This window comes from Xiphophorus hellerii, chromosome 6, assembly GCF_003331165.1.
Source record: "Xiphophorus hellerii strain 12219 chromosome 6, Xiphophorus_hellerii-4.1, whole genome shotgun sequence".
NCBI classification, from domain to species: Eukaryota; Metazoa; Chordata; class Actinopteri; order Cyprinodontiformes; family Poeciliidae; genus Xiphophorus; species Xiphophorus hellerii.
This window is the reverse complement of record NC_045677.1, coordinates 9,280,012-9,297,840: the sequence shown is the minus strand read 5'-3', so window position 1 is coordinate 9,297,840 and position 17,829 is coordinate 9,280,012. Positions and strand designations below refer to the sequence as shown.

Here is a 17,829-nt window from a genome sequence, read left to right as displayed (position 1 = left end):
TACTTGTGCCGTTTTCAATTCATAAACATCATAAAGCCCTTCTCCCCAAATATTTCGAGAAATAATGTAAAAATTAATAAACCTTTTGGCGACTACCACAAGAGAAAAGACTGAAACGCCTAAGAAAATAGGATTTTTCTGTTAAGAAAAAAATTGCCCTCTTTAAAAAAAATTCAATTATATATACGTATATATTTTTAATCTAAAGAACATGCCAACCTCATATTTTCGAATTGCTCTATTTTCGTGATAAAACATTTAAAAGAGATGAAATCTCTTTTAAAAAGTTCAGCCCAATAACAAACTGGACTGGTCAAATAACACTGATGCCCCGTATAAGAAAGTTGAGTTCAGTGATCCTCTACGACACATACAACTGGTAATGTAGCATTAATTAAATATCTGTACAAAGCCCTACCACTTACTTCTGTTATCTCTCATCTGTGCAATTGATATCCTATTGTGATTATGCAGTGTCAACATTTCTTAAGTTATTTACATATAATTTTACTAGGGGCAATATCTCATTATTGGTCTTGATTTCTAAAGAGGACCCCAACATTTGAGTTGGTACCCCACCACTGGGGTTATTGAAGACCCAAATAATTTTGCACATGTATGAGATGTTAATGTTGTTAAATTGAGATAATACTATTTCCTCATTTAAGACACAATCCAGTGTGTACATTTTTCCTCACTAAAAAAAAAGAAAAAAAGTGTGGATTTCTACTGCAGGATTACATAATATTTTAAGTTTAAAAAATGAAAAGGTGCAATGAAGTAGTAAAAATGAATACGTCCATACAGAATACATGTAAACAACTTTGATGGAAGATTTTATTTAAAAATGCGAATGAAAAATGCAAGAAAAAATACAAACAGGAATACCTGAAATGACTGGCAGCTTCCCCACACCTTCTGTGATGTCATCGGATGCACGAGTTGCTCGGAAGTCTGTTTCAGGAGGGAACATTTCATCGTGATTAGATAAAAGTTTTACAGTAAGACAGCAAAACAAACATTTACGGCAAACAGATCATGATACGACAAACTATATCTACAGTTTGTTTAGGGGATTTCACAGAAAAGTGTGGCTAGTAGTAGCTTTAAACTCAAACTGCGAGACCTAAAGAAAAAAAAGCCGATTTCTATCATTTTCCCTCGTCGTTTTAGCTCACAATAAAACTCTACATGTCCAACAGCTGCAGCGTCTGCACCAGTACTGGTGGAACCCTAAATGGCTTAGGCACCTCTAATGTTATATCATTCTTTCAATTTAAAGGAGACGCTGAGTCATGAACTAAATATCCGTGCGGTCTTTCTAACCTCAGGTGTTAAATAAATAAACGGTCAAGCAAGATTTGAAGAACTCCAAAGGCTGATTGTGAGCGGGCATGTCTTAAAGTTTACATTTTACACAGGTGAGACATTAGACGAGTATTTAAAAATGAAACCATTGAAACCAAAAATGACCATTGCACATATTCACAACAGAGGACATTTGTAGCCAGTGGAGTGAAAGAGCAGCCTGAGACGTGTGGAAAAGCTGCACGGATGGTATTAGTGGTATGTGAGGAAACAGACAGGCCTGTTCTTGCTTGTTTCCCGAGCACAGGCTCACACACCTCTCTCTTTGAGATGAGGTTTAAGTTGTAGCTCATCTTTGTCAGCTTTTATTGTTGGCTTCAACATATTTACAAATATTTTTTATGATTAACTGTCTCTGAGGGTTTTTTTTTTTTAAGTATTAAATAGCTGAATGATTTATGAGATAAAGGTCACTCTGTGTTGATAGTAAATACTGTATAACACTTTAATGTGAATGTCAGAAAACAGTTCAAACCTTAGCAGTACTATAAACATAAGGTTTATAACATAAGTTAACCGTAAGCAGAAAATCCTCAATTAGCACAAACATTTAAAAAATGAAAAGATACAGGTCTGTGGAAAAGAGTTTTATTTAATTCTTTTTCCACTTAAATATTTCAGATAACCAAACCAGCGTTAATATCACACAGAAATAACCAGAATAAACATAAACGAAGACTTAACCTTGTGTGAACCTACCCAGTCGTTACCGTCCTGGCAGAATTATTCCTGGAATGCATCAGCGACTCATCCAGGAAGTAAGAGAAGAACATCACCTCTGCAGATCACGTCTGTTAATTAAACAACTTCATTTTTGCGGGAATAACATGGAGCTACTGGCCAAGGGAATGGAAATTCCCTAGGCCAGTTAAGGCATTTAATAAAAAAAAAACTCCTTTAGGGGAAACATTCTCTGGACTTTTGAGAGATGAAACGACAGTGGAACCTGAGGAAAAGCGTGTGTCTTGTTGCCTCTGGCATAAAACTAAAACAGTGTTTTGTTTTGTTTTTTTCAGAAAAATAATATCATCCCCAGGGCCAGATTTACGAGAATGTGGGCCCTTGGTCCAAAAACTGTTTTGGTTTCCGGACCAAAACGGTCCACTAAAAAAAAGTTTACTTCGCTAATGCAAATTACTGTACATTAACAGGTACAGTATTAACAAACCCTATAAACCGGGTATGAACTGATAATATCAAATGATAATAGTAGGTTTAAAATGTCTCTTGGCCAGTAGCTCCATGTTATTCCCGCAAAAATGAAATAGCTTCATCATTTTCAGATACTTGAGTATTTTTAATATTCTTAAAAATCCTAAAATATTATTACAACTCACCCAATATGAGTCTATAACTCATATATAAAGTGCAATGTTTGCAAAAACACAAATTCATTAAAAAAAATGAAAAAACACAAAGACATGCTGGTAACAGTTTGATGGTGATGGAGCTGCTTTGCGGCTGCAGGAACTGGATGAAATACCCAAACTGATGGAACCAGTTTTTATTGGGTTATGCAAGAAAAGATGGTTGCTTTAGATCATTGTCTGGTTTACTTTAGACAATGATTGTCTGGTTTACTTTAGACAATGATCTAAAGCAAACCAGCAAATCCATCTCTGACTAGTTCAAACAAATTAAATGAATGGTTTAGATGTGGCTTAGTCAACTTCCAGGCTTAAATCCAGGAGCAGATTGATTTAACAAGCACCTTTAAATCACTTGAAAGCTGCATTTAGTATTTCACCAGCTTATCTTTGTCAGACATTAACATTTATTTAGTGATCCAAAACATTTGTGACCAAAGCTCAACCAAAGTAACTTTGCACAGGGGCCAAATGAATTTCTGCAGCACTGTGTAACATGATCAAATTACTTCTAATGAAAGCAGCTTGAGCCAACCAGCTCATGCTGTACCTTCAAAACAACCATAGTTTCTTATTTTCCACATTATGACTTATGTTTAACAAAAAGCTGAATTTGTCTTTTCAATGCACATGGGAAATTTATATTGCCCGACTCTCATCCAGCTAATGGGCAGCATCAGGTGTGGGAAAACTCAAGTCACTTTTTCTAGTATCTTACTTATATTTCTGTGGTGTTAAGGGTTTTCAAAACCTTCCATATGCTGCGTACTGTGGTCCTTGCATGGTTTTACCGGAGGGATGGTTGGGGTGGGGGCTTGTTGAGTACCATCCGGAAGCTCTCCACCGCTGACAGTGCGCTGAGGGTAAGCCAGGTCTGAAAGAGAAGTGCTGAGAGCTACAGGAGCCTCTGCGCTACACCGACTGCGCCGCTATTATCCCACCAAGGCAAAGCTGCTAGCAAATGGGCGCGGCCGAGGGGGAAAGCGTGCGACCCATTTACGGAGGCCAGCCCTCCACACTGCCTTCACGGGTTCCAGTCCCGGCCAGTTGACCCTTGCCACTTATGCCTTCCTCCTTGCCCGCTTTCCTGCCACTTCACTACAAAACAAAGGCAACTGGAACTGTAAAAAAATCATTTAAAGAATGGTTAAAAAAAACAGTACGCCAGCAAAATAGGAAGTAAAGATTTCATCTGTCCTATTCATTAGTCCCACATCCTCAAAAAGACACTCTCAACTATGTGGCTGGCAGAGAGCCAATTGTACTTATAACTATTAAGCTCCTCCATTCAGACTATCTGGATATATTTGCTTTGTGTTAAACGTGAACACATTTGACATGTTCTCGTTAAATTCACTAGCCCCAGGCACCAACAGGGCGTGAGATATGAGTTTTCACTCTCTCTACAAGGTTGTGGGTGTTTCTTCCATCCTCTTTCATTCTCTGTCACAGGGTGTCCTGTTCTAAAATACAAGATTATGAAAGGAAAGTAACTTTGTTTTCAAAGGCAGGTTCAGCAGGATTAAATAAACAATAAAAACCAAAAACAGCACTTTGAAACAAGGTCGTCTTAACCTACTCGTTGTCTGATGGCACAGTGTGGGTTGTAACCTGCCCTGTTGTGACATCAGCAGCCCAGCTTGAATGACAGTCTCGTCAAACCGGTGTTGGAGCCTGCAGCATTCCCCTGCGCTCAGATCGAGCTCTTGTTGGCTTACAGAGATTTCTCCCCTTACTGGAAACTGCACGCATGAAAACAGAGAGCAGCTACTCGTGAAACAAAGCAAACCAGGAGAGAACCTGCAAAATAACAACAAAAGGGGGGAGGGACAAAAGTAAGGATGAAGAAGAATGGGATCGAAAGTAAGTTAACAGGTAAAAGTGGATTTTTGGTTACTTTATTAGTTTTGCTTGTTGTAGTTGAGGCTTGCATCTCTTGGGAGTAGTCCCGATTACTTTCATAATCCAACAACCTGATAGCCCATAGACGTGAGCGTTTAACTTTTAACTAAAAGTTAAACTGTGCAACTTTCTGCACCTATCATGAATATTTTTGTTTGTTTAATGTAAAACTATGCTCCCCTGCAGCCACTGTGGTACATTTCAAGATCACTTTCAGCCTAAAGGTGTGGCTCCCTCTTACGCGCCTTGTTACTAACACAAACACAAGTGTCGCCAAACCAAAACAGCGCCTTGTCTTTGGTTAGACAGCAAGTCAAGAAAGCGACAAACTGAATCGTTGTGTGCACAGTATGAATTGCCTGTTTCTTTACAAGGTTGTAAACGACAAGTAATGCAAATAAGGCGTTGTTAAATCACAGCATACGAAGTGTCGCAACTAAACCACAAGATGGCGCCGTAGCACTACAATTTGAAAGGGGAGATCCTGCTTTTCTGCAGAAAACTGATCTTTTCCCTTGTTCCCCGCCTTACAATCGTAAAAGTCAGAGTCATGCGGGTGTTGTAACATCTAACGTCTTCCTCTGCCATATGTTCGTAAGTTTTCCCCACAATGGTTACCTGTAAAATTTGAATTTCGTATGGACTGTCCAGCAGCACGCAAACCCCACGATGTCACTCCCTTACATTCCAAAAGATGGCGCTATTGAAATTGTCATTCAGTTTAGATACTAAATCAAACTTGGAATGGAAAGGGATAAATTTAAGGCTTTTTTATTGGGGTTCTTTACCTCATAGTAAGAAGAAAAAAAATCATCTTTGAATTCTTGCTAAATAAATTTTGGTTTCACATGTTACAATCTGTTAGTTTGTCAGGGTTTGAGCTGTAGGCTACAGGAAATATAGTTCTTATGCTGGACCCACTATAATGGTTAAAAGCCTGAAATCCACCATTTAATAAATGTTTACAAATTAAATTAGGGTTTGACAAATCAGAAGCTTTAACGTTTGTCATCAATTAATAACTCTGTCCATACTTTTGCCCTGACTAGTTTTGTGTTCTTTAAACTCAGTCCCACCCGAGGTGATGTAGAAAATGAGATTTAAAATGGCCCCTTCTTGAGTTTTCACAAATCAGAAACAATACGTCTGGATTCTGTTACGAGTTTAAAACAATTCAAGTTTGAAAAATCTGTGAAGCTGGGTTCTTTGACTCCTGTCCTAAAAAGCTCTCTTGAATCTTTAGCTACATCCCTGCTCTAATGTAACACACAAAGTGGCTGAAGTACCTCCACAACACATTCTCAAGATCAACAGAGCCCAGCTAATGAGCAATTTGTTTCAGTCAGATGTTTTTGGAGTTGGAGACCCCTGCTGTAGGTTTCAAGCTTACTGGAATCAAGGTTCAGACTCATTTAAATTGGCGAAATGGCCCTTTAGTCAAATTGGAGGCTAACATTTGTCAGAATAGTTCTGTTCTCTATACACAAGACGTTGGATTTTCCTGTTCCCAGTTGGAAATAAAACAACAAATGCCTTCTGCAGTTGGAATTCTGACTGGAAAAGTCAATTATTGCAGCCTGGAGTTCATTATCCAGGATGGTTGCTGTGCATATAAAATTTGGTGAAGGTTGCACGTATGCTTTTTTAAATTGGCAATAATGATGGTCACACAGCGGTGTACATTCACTATCTGTGAACATATTCATTTGGGGTAGGAATGGATAGAAATAAATATGCTGATGTCAGCAATAATTAGCACCACAACATTAGCAAATGTCCAATTTAGAACTCAACCCTGCTGTGACGTCATTGTTAGTGGTGACTTCAGGGGCTAATCCAATGTCATTTTTTTTTTTATTATTATTATTTTTATATCACTTACATTTTAACTCGCAGCAGTTACAGGTTAAATGCTAAAGCTGGCATATTTTTCAAATATGCAAATAGTTCATTTAAAGTCAACTTTAACGCTAATATGTCTTGGAGAAGGCTCGAGCGCTTTCCTTGTATTATCAATTACCTGTATTTTTATATATCTTTTTCAAATCCAATGTATCTACGTTTTGTATGTAGCTTCGTCAATGCTAATTGCTTCAAAGCAGCGGTTAATTATTAGCAAGCAGCTAAACGGAATAAGGTTTTGTAGCTCAACTGTTTCCTGGCTAATTTGTAACATTTCCATTGAACCTGTGGTTGTTTTGAGAAATGTAGGCATATTTTCCTCCATGCCTTTTCCTTCTATTAAAATAACTTTTTGGGTAGATTTAACTTTACAAGCAGCAAAAACCAAACTAACTATATAGCTTGCCAAGTTGACAGTCGTCCGTTTCACGGGTTTAAGTAGGTCATCCCGGTTGTCAGCTGACTGTCTCTTAGGGAAGTCCTGGGAGAGCTGAAGTAAACTCCGGGGTTAGCTGGTACACGCCCTTTCAGTCCACACACACACAGACCGGTCTCTCTGTCTCTCTCTCTCTTGCGTCTGGGCAACACTCTCCCGAAGCCTCTCTGCAGCCTGGAGCAACATGTCTTGCGTGCGGAGACAAACTAAACTTAGCAAATCTGAGGAATTGCTTCACCATGCCTCCAACCAGAAGGAGATACAAACAAATGCAAAACTTATAGGTATGTTGCACAACGACCAGATGATCTGAGTGTTGAGGCGGATGGGTTATCCGGGTTATGTTGCACGCGTTTGGTGTCCCATTGTATGTCTAAGGAGTATGGTTGTTGTTGTTGTGGCAATTCAGCAAATGCTTTAATTGTTCTGAGTGTTCTTACTTTGAGATAACTGTAGGAAATGGGAGGTAGCAGTGCTGCTAAAATACTACCACATATTGAGAGTGATGGCCACTAAATCTATAATATCAACTCTGTGGTTTTTATTGCAACTGAAAATATTTCCTAACAGCCAAATTTGAATTTGTTGACCTAAAGAGAGAATGTATAGTAGCCATCTTTATCTGCTTAACAGCAGAACCCAGCCACCACTACAATGCACTATGCTCCATACAGCCAGAGTCACTCTGTCACTTTTTCTAGACTTCAACCTTAGGAATGTTATCACAATTAATATTTGCATTTTTGGATCCTTACATTTAGAAACATGGGTACACTTTGACCCTTACAATCATTTCATGCATGGTTTTCAGCCGCAGACTTTTTCCTCATTGTTTCTCTTAAAGGCATATTTCTCATCTTTAGGAATGGAGGGCGATCCAGACCTGCAGTTCCTCCTGCAAGGTGGAGACCTCCTCAAGGTCCTGTCCCCGTCCTGGAAGAAGACCCGTCATCTAAAGCTCCAGGAGGACTGCAAGACCATATGGCGTGAATCTAAGAAAACCTTCAAGTCGAGCCAGACCTGTGAGTCCTGCACCGTGTCACCCAGCAATCATATGTCTCACCAAGATAGATTTATAATTTCAACGCTAACACACACAGCGCGATCTCTGATAACGTTTCAGTACAGATGGATGTGTAGAAGAGTGGACGACTGCTCACAAAGCCGTAAAACTAGTGTTTTACGTCGTATTATCGGTTGTGCGTGATATCAGTTTAGTGGGTGTGTCTGAAGAGATAGTTGTAGTTTTTTTTTTTTGAGTAAGAGGAGGAGCGAGCTAAAATAGCCCCTGTTATATTTCTGCTTTAATGACATCCATAAACTGATGTGGTCACAGGCTGATAAGCGCCATTGGGTAACATCATTACTGGTGTTTCCTTGACGATTAAATTGCAAAAAGCAACTTTGCAACAGCTAGTCATAGTGCTATGACTAGCTGTTGCAAAGCTGCTCATTGACGCTTAAAGATATTAAGAAGCAAGGATATGCTTTGTTTCTGCAAGGGTACACACTTTATCATCCGGAAGAATTAAGTTAGACTCAGATCTGAACCTTCAGAATCACATAAAGGCAGTTGCAAAGTTGGCCTTCTATCACCTGAGGAACATTTCAAAATTTAAAGGACTAATGTTGCAGCAAGAACTAGAGAAACATATAAATGCTATATATAAAATATAAAAGCTATAATACCGTTAAACATCTGGGGTATTTCTGATGTCTAGTTCCAGTCGACAGCATCGCAGCAGTTAGACTTGGCCGCCAGTCGGAGGGTTTGAAGAAGAACACAGAAGAGCATGTGGAGGGCCGCTGCTTCACCATCGTGTTTAAGGGCCACCGAAAGAACCTGGACCTCATAGCTAGCTCGGAGGAAGAGTCCGGGTGCTGGGTGAGGGGCCTGGAAAAACTGATCTCAAGGCTAGACAACCTCTCCGCCAATCAGGCTAAGGATCAGTATCCTTTCACAAACATATGAGTTCCTATCTGGAATGAAACTCACTCCAAAAAGTGTCTGCATTTTGTTGAGCCATGTGTCCTCGGTCTGTCACTATAGGCTGTAAATCAAGGCCTGGCGACGAGGACCAACCAGTGAGATTGTACCAGCAAGCACTCAGATTGTATTCTCCTTACATGCAAACTTCACAGTTGGATCTTCAGCTGCCTGAGCAAAGCAGACAAGAACAAAGATAGTAAACTGAGTCAGCAAGAGATGAAGAACTTCCTCCAGCTGCTCAACATTGGGCTGGATGATGACTACGCAGAGATGCTCTTCAAGGTGATACAGATGTACTGCTGGCAAGAACTTGCTAAGACGTTGCAATACCTTCAAAACTTCATTTTATGATAAATGCCGTTGCAAATATTGATTTTTAGCATAAACCTTTCATGTTATGTTCTTATTCCTTCATCATAAACGTACCTGGAGTGTGGCCTTGACTCTTTCATGCATGTTTGAGAAATCGTATAATCTCCACAGCAACCATTCAGAGACTCCCCCACTCAGCTCCTTCGGACTAGCCAGGTGCAATTAGCAAACACCTGGACAAACTACGCATCTGTTGAGCTCAGTAAACAGGTTCTCAGTGCAACAGTGGTAAAAACTTTGTTAAAGGGCTAATAGAAAAGCGATGTTGTGGTGACTTTTTGAAGGCAGAGTTTCAGAAATAGCAGGTTTTAAAAGAGACAGTGGCCCAATTTCAAGGTGTTAAATTATGATGTTAAACTTCTTTTAAGTCACATTTTATGTATATGGCATTTCTGTAACGACTAAAGTTAGCATAGTTACTTGATTGTGCTGTAAAATGGCATTATGTGCCTAGAAAATACACGACACTGTCCCTTTAAATTGCTGCTTTTCAGATCCTGCACTGCAGAATGTATTGTGGCAAAAATAAGTATAGTACGGGTGACGTCGTCAGACAGCACAAATGGCTTACTCTTCTGACCAAAGATGGGAAGAGGAAGTCCATTACGAACACTTAGTGATTTGAGTTTATGTGTAACATTTTTCTTGCAACAAACACAAACTGTAATGTGTTTATTTGGATTCTTTGAGATAGGCCAACACAAAGCAGAATATAATTCCTGAAGGGAAAACGGCACATGTTGGTCTTGGACCCATCTTTGTCCCTGCTACTTTTTCACAGAGGACAGATTTATACAAGGACCTATAGTTCTGCCATCAGCAGATTTCTTTTTCCACCTGAGCAGTGGAACTCAGCAGCTCCTTCAGAGTTACCATGGGCCTCTTGGCTGCTTTTTTGGCTTAATACTCTCCCTGCCTTGTTAGCGTAAGTGGAGAGCCATCTTTGGTAGGGATATTGGAGTAAATGGGGGTGAATACAAAAGCTCACCACCACCGAGGTCATATCACATTCTTCCATTTCAGTTATGCGGTTCTTTGCCTCCGTCTGTGACTTAAAGCTGCAGTAAAACACAATGAAGTTTGTGGTTGTAATGTGATAAAATGTGGAAAAGTTCAAATATTATGAATGCTTTTGCAAGGCACCATGTGTGGGAGACAGTTTGAAAATAATGTGCCTCTAAGGAAGACGTAGGAGGGACCATCAACTGGAAATGTGGTTTGTGGTCAGATAAATGGGTCTTCCTGCTCCTCATGGAAGAAACAGATACAGTGTGTTGTGGAACAAAGTAAAAAAAAAAAAAAACTATCACTTTTCGCAGCAACTACTCCAAAGGCCACACTCTAAGTAATAACAGCATTACCGAAAGGTCACTTGAGGCTACAGAGTAACACATGCTGCCTCAAAGCCCTGAAACTTCAAATAATCCTGGAATAAGTCAATTAAAAAAAAGAATCACATTTTTAATGGTTCCAAGTTTTTACGTAACGCAGGCGGCAAACGGAGAACACATCAAAGAAAATTGCTGGGTACAGTGTCTTGCTCGTGCAATAGTTAATAAAATCAATTTTGATCTGATCATATTAAGCTGAATTGTTCCCCACACATATTGTTTTGTTTTTATATAAACAAAGTCGTAGTTTTTTTCCCCCCACATTGTGTATGCAATGGTTTGTGTGCACATAACAGCGTCTTAGCTTGTGAATCGTGGTGCAAACTTTATTGTTTAGGTGTTCACACTTATATGAAATAGCCTATTTCATATAAATGTTCTAACCTTGATGTTGCACTCCAACAACCACAGAAATGTGACAAATCAGAATCTGGATACCTCACCGGAGCGGAGATTGAGCATTTTTACAATCTGCTGACCCATCGGGAGGAGATCGACATCATCTACGGGGAGTACGCCAAAACCACCGGCTTCATGAATGCCGGAAATCTGGTGGAATTCCTGACGAAGGAGCAGAGGGAGAAGGTGACCCTCGCCGACGCCCAGAAGATCATTGAGAAGTACGAGCCAGATGAACAGGGTCAGTACCTTAGAACTCCAAGACATTTTACAACCAAATACAACCTATGCAGATACTAAGATTTCCAGGTACTTGCATAATAATAAAGTTTTAGTCTATCTATTGGTCCTTAAGATAAATTTAAAGAGAATGGGACAAACATCCTCTTGTATTTTGGCTCTGCACGTTCAGTTAAAGGCTACATTTTTTCACATGTTTTTGCTTCGAAGATAAAATTTCCAAGTTCCAGTTTGGAAAATTAAACAAAAACGTCCAATTAAGTTCCAAGTCAGAAAGCTGGACGTTTCTCCTCAGTAACAGACCTCAAAATCCAATATGGCTACCATGTGTTCTCCATCTCAAGTCAGCTGCAATGCTAAACTGCTTTTTGCACTTCTGACCATTTACCATTTAACCTTACACAGATAATGCTGGGTAGAAGATTATACTACCTATGTCGGTGAACATGTTCCTTTAGTGTACAAAAGCTAAAACTGCTAAGAAATGGTCGTTCTCTTATTGGCTTATAATGCTGGTTACTAAGCAGTTAGCATATTCTATTGAAATTGAAACATAGACACAGGTTTGTTAGGTTTATTGGTATTCCCAAATGCATGCTCTCATTAACAGGTAAAAATGTAGTCACTAGCTACTAGCTTGGTCCTTGAAATGTTCCCTGCCTCTTTTATTTTGTAAATGCTCTCTGATTTTAGCAAATATCATGTTTTGCTTTGGGCTGTTTTGGCCTGCAGCTTACTAGCTCCGCATTACAGGAAATGTAAATGGTTGACCAGCAGTGGTTCTGTGGAGTATCTATAGCCTACTTCATATAAGTGACTTGTTTTATCTGTGTATTTATGATGTCAAAAATGAATTCATAACAATTGTCTTGGTTTTGGTCGCTTTTAGCCAAAGGGAAAAGTCTGCTGTCCAAAGATGGCTTCCTCATGTACCTCCACGATCCAGAGGCCATGGTCTTCAATCCGGACCATAAGAAAGTGTACCAGGACATGCAGCAGCCCCTCAACCATTATTTCATCTCCTCCTCACACAACACGTACCTCACGGAGGATCAGCTGAAAGGACCCAGCAGCACCGAGGCCTACGTCAGGTAACCAACTCAAGCCTCTGTGTTCGGTATTTTAAAGATCAAGTTTTCCCAGCGTTTGCCACTACTTATGTCTTGTAATGCTTGAAGTGTGTTTTTGCAGGAATAAAAGCTTAAGGAAAATTCACCTCATTAACTTTACACAGCTAATGGCTTGCTCTTGTATAGCACTTTATCCAGTCCAGAGGACTCCAAAGCGCTTTACACTACATCTGTCGTTCACCCAATCACGCACACATTCACACGTTGATGGGGGGTAAGCTACAATAGCTGCGTTTCCATCAACCATAGAATTGTGCAAATTGAAATTACAACAATAGTTGGCTGGAGGATGTTTGTTGTATGAGGGTTTGTAATTGTAATACAGCAGGATCACCCAACCATTCCCGATATTTCTAGCTTTTTCAGTCTTAAATTTCAGTCATGGTTGCATTGAAAGTTCTACAAGTCTCAGATTTGACTTGATGACACCTTTTAGATAACCTGTGTACTGAGTTTCTAAAGACGGCCGTTATTCCCTCAGAGCTCTGCTGAAGGGCTGCCGCTGTGTGGAGCTGGATTGCTGGGATGGATCAGACAACGAGCCGGTGATCTACCACGGTTACACTCTAACCTCAAAGATCCTCTTCAAAGATGCGATCAAAACCATCAAAGAATATGCTTTCAAGGTATAGCTAGTGCCAATCTCAGGTAGCATCTTCAATTACTTCCTACAACACTTAATTTTTAATTATTTTTTTTTGGTTGTCCCCAAGAAATCTGACTACCCAGTAATTCTCTCCTTGGAGAACCACTGTAGCGTGGAGCAACAGTCCGTCATGGCCCAACACATGAGCTCCATCCTGGGGAGCGCGCTCGTCACCACTCCCCTGGGCGACGGCATGCCCGCAAATTTCCCATCGCCTGAGGTTGGTGCCAGCTCATCTTAATGAGCTTTAAAGCTGTGAAGGGAGCAGCGTTATGATTACAGGTGTGGATGCATGTGCTCTTCCTCAGGAGCTGAAAGGGAAATTCTTGATTAAAGGAAAGAGATTAAACAAACTGGAGGCCAACTTCGCTGATGTCACTGAGGAGGCCGACAACACCGATGTGACCGAAGAAGAAGAGTCGAGTAACGAGGCAGACGACCAACCAGCGGAGAAGAGCAAGGTGAGGGGGCTACATTAGCTATGTTCCGAAATCGGTCTTTTGTCTGATGTCTAATTTTTGACCTTTGCGTTAAAAGAAAAACCTGAAACTAGCCAAAGAGCTGTCCGACATGGTCATCTACTGCAAGAGTGTCCACTTCAACGGCTTCGAAGACGCCAGGAAAAACCAGAGCTTTTACGAGATAGCGTCGTTTAAAGAGGGGAAAGCCGTGAAACTGGCAGAGGAGTCAGGTAAAGACACAATGTTGAGCATTTGACTCCTCATTACGCTTGGAGTCCACAGGTACAGCCCCATGCAGAGGCATTCACATCCCCCTTTGAATTTTTCCACATTTTGTCATGTTGGACACACAAAGTTAAAGGTATTTTATTGGGCTTTTATCTGACAGAGCAACACAAAGTAGGGGACAAAGTTATGGGGAAGTTGAAAGCAGAGTTGGATTATAAAACAATAACTCAAGCTTTGAACATCTGTATGGCACAACTTCAGCAGAAATGCACTCTGGTCATATTTAACAGAATGATCAATTGGGGTAAATTCAGGGCAATCCTGGATGGGAACACTTTAAGAGACTGAAAACTAGTTGAAGGGCTAAGGGGTCATTTTGAAAGAAATTGTAAATGACTTATTCTTATTTTTTTTCTGCAGCAAATGCCTACATCCGCCACAACGTGGAAAAACTGAGCCGCATTTATCCCGCAGGCTCAAGGACCGACTCTTCAAACTACAACCCAGTACCACTGTGGAACGCGGGCTGCCAAATTGGTACAAAACCCGACGCCCAACGTTACTAATTACCAAAGGAAGACAGGCCCTTCTTTTACATTCCTCACATTCCTTTTATTTTCCTTTTTTCACTTCTGCTCCAGTCGCCCTGAACTTCCAGACGGCCTGCACAGAGTTGGACATAAACCAGGGCAGATTCCTGATCAACGGCAAGGGCGGCTACGTTCTCAAACCGGCCTACATGAGGGACGGTGCCACCGAGTTCGACCCCATCACCCTGACCCGAGGAGACTGGCTGCAGCACAAGACGCTGCATGTCATGGTGAGGTCCCCAGTGTCAGTAAGGTTTTGCGGTTAGCTTGGGAACCTGTTCAGTACTAATGTGTTTTGCATCTGTCACTAGGTTATATCAGGCCAGCAGCTCCCTAAAGTCAACCAGAAGAAATCCTCCATCGTGGACCCGCTGGTTAAAGTGCAGATCTATGGGGTGCCGGCTGATGTTGCAGAGAAAGAGACCAGTGCTGTTGCGAACAATGGTACATGTGGTCTTAGGTTGTTTTCACACCTGACAGTCTGGTTGACTCGGTTTGATTGGCGACCAAAGTTGCAAAATTTGTTACCTTGTCAGCTGCTGCAGTTCACTTTCACACTACAGTGTCAAACTAATTGAAAGACCTGTTCCCGCTTTCGCCTGTGGTGGCGCTGCACCAAAAAACATTGAAGGAAACTGCCTGAAAAGCTCAAAAGAAGACAAGAGGCCAACGTCCTTCTCAGAAAAATGGAAATAAAAAATGGAACAGCGTCAAATTTTAGCGGGTGTAGGATTTCTCTTTTGTTTTCGCAAAAGGCCCCGAGCCATTTCTCCCACTAGCGTGAGACTCTCGCGTTTATTTACGCAGCATTCCCCCTGAATGAGGGTTGAAACTTTACTGATAAACACGTTAAATTGAAACAAACCTCTACATTCACGAGCTGGGATTGCGTACAAAGAAAAAAAAACACAGTGAGCCAAAAAAAAAAAAAAAAAGCATACTGCCGGTTGCAAACCGTTTACGTTTGTAACTTAAAATACCGGCTAAAAACAATTTTTTACCATATGATGAAACAAGAAATTCTGTTACTCGATATTTAAAAACGCACGTATTTACACAACATACACACCTTACCGCATCAAGCGCCTCCCGTGATGAGCTTCACACTACAAATAACTCACAATGTCAGCGTTGCGTCATGTCTCTGCTTTCTGTTTTAAGGTTTCAACCCAAGTTGGAATGAGAACTTCCGGTTTGACGTGTACGTGCCAGAGCTGGCGCTGGTTCGCTTTCTCATAGAGGACCACGACTTGACGTCTGACAACGAGTTCGTCGGACAGTACACACTTCCGTTCAACAGCCTCAAACTGGGTACGTCTTAGTTTATTTCTGCCTGTATTTGTAGCCTTTTTTTTTCTTTAGTGCCTGTAAGAGCCAATGACTCCCTGAAGGACAGATTGTTGTGACGTCACAGCTAGAGATACACCAATCCAATATTAATATCCAATACACCAATATTGGTGTATTGGTCCCCAATATTGAAAAAAGAAGAATCTAGATCAGGTATAAATCACAATGTTTTTTGCTCTATAAGGGCAAATCTAGTCAGTCTAATTCTATGCTTTTTACTCTGGACATCATGCTTTTTTATGAGTTTGACATTATTTTTAAAAGTCCTATTTTTCATTTCTGAACCATTCGAAAGAGGGTTTATCACAGTTTGTTCTTGTCATTTATTGACTTGTCTGCTCCTAACTGAACAACTTGAAGTTATTTTTACACGTTTCGCCAAGCTTGTGAAGCTTTTGGTGTATTTAAGTGTGACGTGCTGGTGGAGATTGATCAAATCAATTTGTAATTCAGTGCATTTATGTCTCTGTTTAAAGAAAGAAAGAAAGATTTTAAATCAATTCAGCACTGTTTTTGTGCATTGGATCAGCCGATACTAAAACTCATATCGGTATCAGAAGTGAAAAAAGTGGATCGGTGCATCCCTAGTTACAGCCACATGACATAACAGAAAGCAGTGCATAATTTAAAAAAAAAAATTTAATAATTAAAATCCACCAAACACTACTTTGTGTTGTTCTATCACATAAAATTACACTGAAGTTTGTGGCCATAATGTGACACAGTTCAAGACTTTGTTTTCTGTTTGTAAAGGAACAGAAAAATGAACTGTTCCTTTTCTGAGGGAGGAAACACAGGTTTCATTTCAGACTCTTACCCAGACAGCTCTTCTTATTTCTGGCTTTCTGATCACTGAGCACATCTGCTTTATCTGCCCTCTCCCACACAGGATACAGACACGTGCCTCTGCTCAACAGGAACGGAGACAAGCTCCCCTCAGCTGGACTCTTTGTGCACGTCATGGTCCTGGATGCTGAATGAAACACCAGACGGCGTATCGCCACCCCAAACCTCCGCCTGCGCCACTGCAACAAACCCGAACCTTGTTCACACAGCAACCATGTTTTTAGATTTTTGTTTAGTTTGTTTTAGAGGAAAGCTAACTTATAGATGGTATTGTAGTAGTTTAAAATTAGACTGCAGAAGTAATATGAGGATTATAGATTCATTGTCGGTCACGTTGCAGACACAATGGGTTTAACTAACTCATGTCCTCAATTTTAATCAGAATATATTTTTTAAATTATTTTATGTAGTTTAAAGAAAAACGGCCTAGAAACGGCATGCTTTGTTTTCACCAATAGATTCAGCCATTAATGATTTAGTTTTCATGTGCAAGAATCTGACATTTTTCTTTATCATCAGTAAACACTTTGAAAGTGAAACGTGTGCTTTTTATTTATTTTGTATCAGACTGTCCAGCAGATCGGTCTGGATGTGCCTCAGGAGACTCGCACAAGGAGAGCGCCTTTTGTCTTTCCACAGAATAAGATCGTTGCCAAGTGAACTTTGGGTTGACACACCCTTTGTACACAAAGTGTCAATAAAAGACAGTCAAGGAAGTGCTACAGTAATGTGAAGAAGTCAAAGCTCAATGATCTCAACAGGACATTAATTAGAAAAGGGAGTAATTATTCCTGTTAAATTTAAAAAAGGTTTACTTTGACGTTTTTGAAGTGTCATTAAGTTATTTCACCAAATATTCCTGCAGACACCCATAAGCCTTTTGCAACAACTAGTAAAGACATAACAGTCTTAAAAGAAAGTAATCTTTTATTGAAGTGGCTTTTGAAAGATTTTTAAAAATCCAACATTTCAAGTTTATTCCAGATCGAACACATGGATCTGGTGTGTTCCACCTGGTGGTGGGGCCTCCTGCCACCAGGGGGCCCCCAAGAGCCCAGCGCTAGCATGATCAAATTTGGAATATCCAAATGAGACCTAGCTTCCCACTTTTTGAATAACATACATTTCACAGTAGCAAATTAAAGGAAAAATAACAATGAATAATAGAAACTAAATGCTATTAAAAATACATTTCTGTTTTTATAGTTGGT

At 40.2% G+C, this 17,829-nt stretch overlaps 1 protein-coding gene across 3 annotated transcripts; it reads left to right on the top strand.

Moving 5' to 3' along the window:
• Window positions 1–4,373: 4,373 nt before the first annotated feature.
• LOC116721797 (1-phosphatidylinositol 4,5-bisphosphate phosphodiesterase delta-1-like) lies at window positions 4,374–17,157 on the top strand. Of its 3 annotated transcripts, none has more exons than XM_032565771.1 (15): window positions 4,374–4,598; window positions 7,839–7,997; window positions 8,697–8,925; window positions 9,118–9,247; window positions 11,140–11,368; window positions 12,257–12,458; window positions 12,979–13,123; window positions 13,211–13,363; window positions 13,452–13,604; window positions 13,681–13,834; window positions 14,253–14,369; window positions 14,474–14,652; window positions 14,734–14,866; window positions 15,584–15,733; window positions 16,662–17,157. In XM_032565771.1, the coding sequence occupies exons 1-15, from the start codon at window positions 4,577–4,579 to the stop codon at window positions 16,751–16,753; spliced, it is 2,247 nt and encodes a 748-aa protein (XP_032421662.1). In that variant the 5' UTR covers window positions 4,374–4,576; the 3' UTR covers window positions 16,754–17,157. The 3 variants fall into 3 exon arrangements, with proteins under 3 accessions (XP_032421662.1, XP_032421661.1, XP_032421660.1); XM_032565770.1 differs by having other exon boundaries at window positions 4,374–4,610; XM_032565769.1 differs by lacking the exon at window positions 4,374–4,598 and adding an exon at window positions 7,085–7,259.
• The last annotated feature ends 672 nt before the right edge of the window (window positions 17,158–17,829 follow it).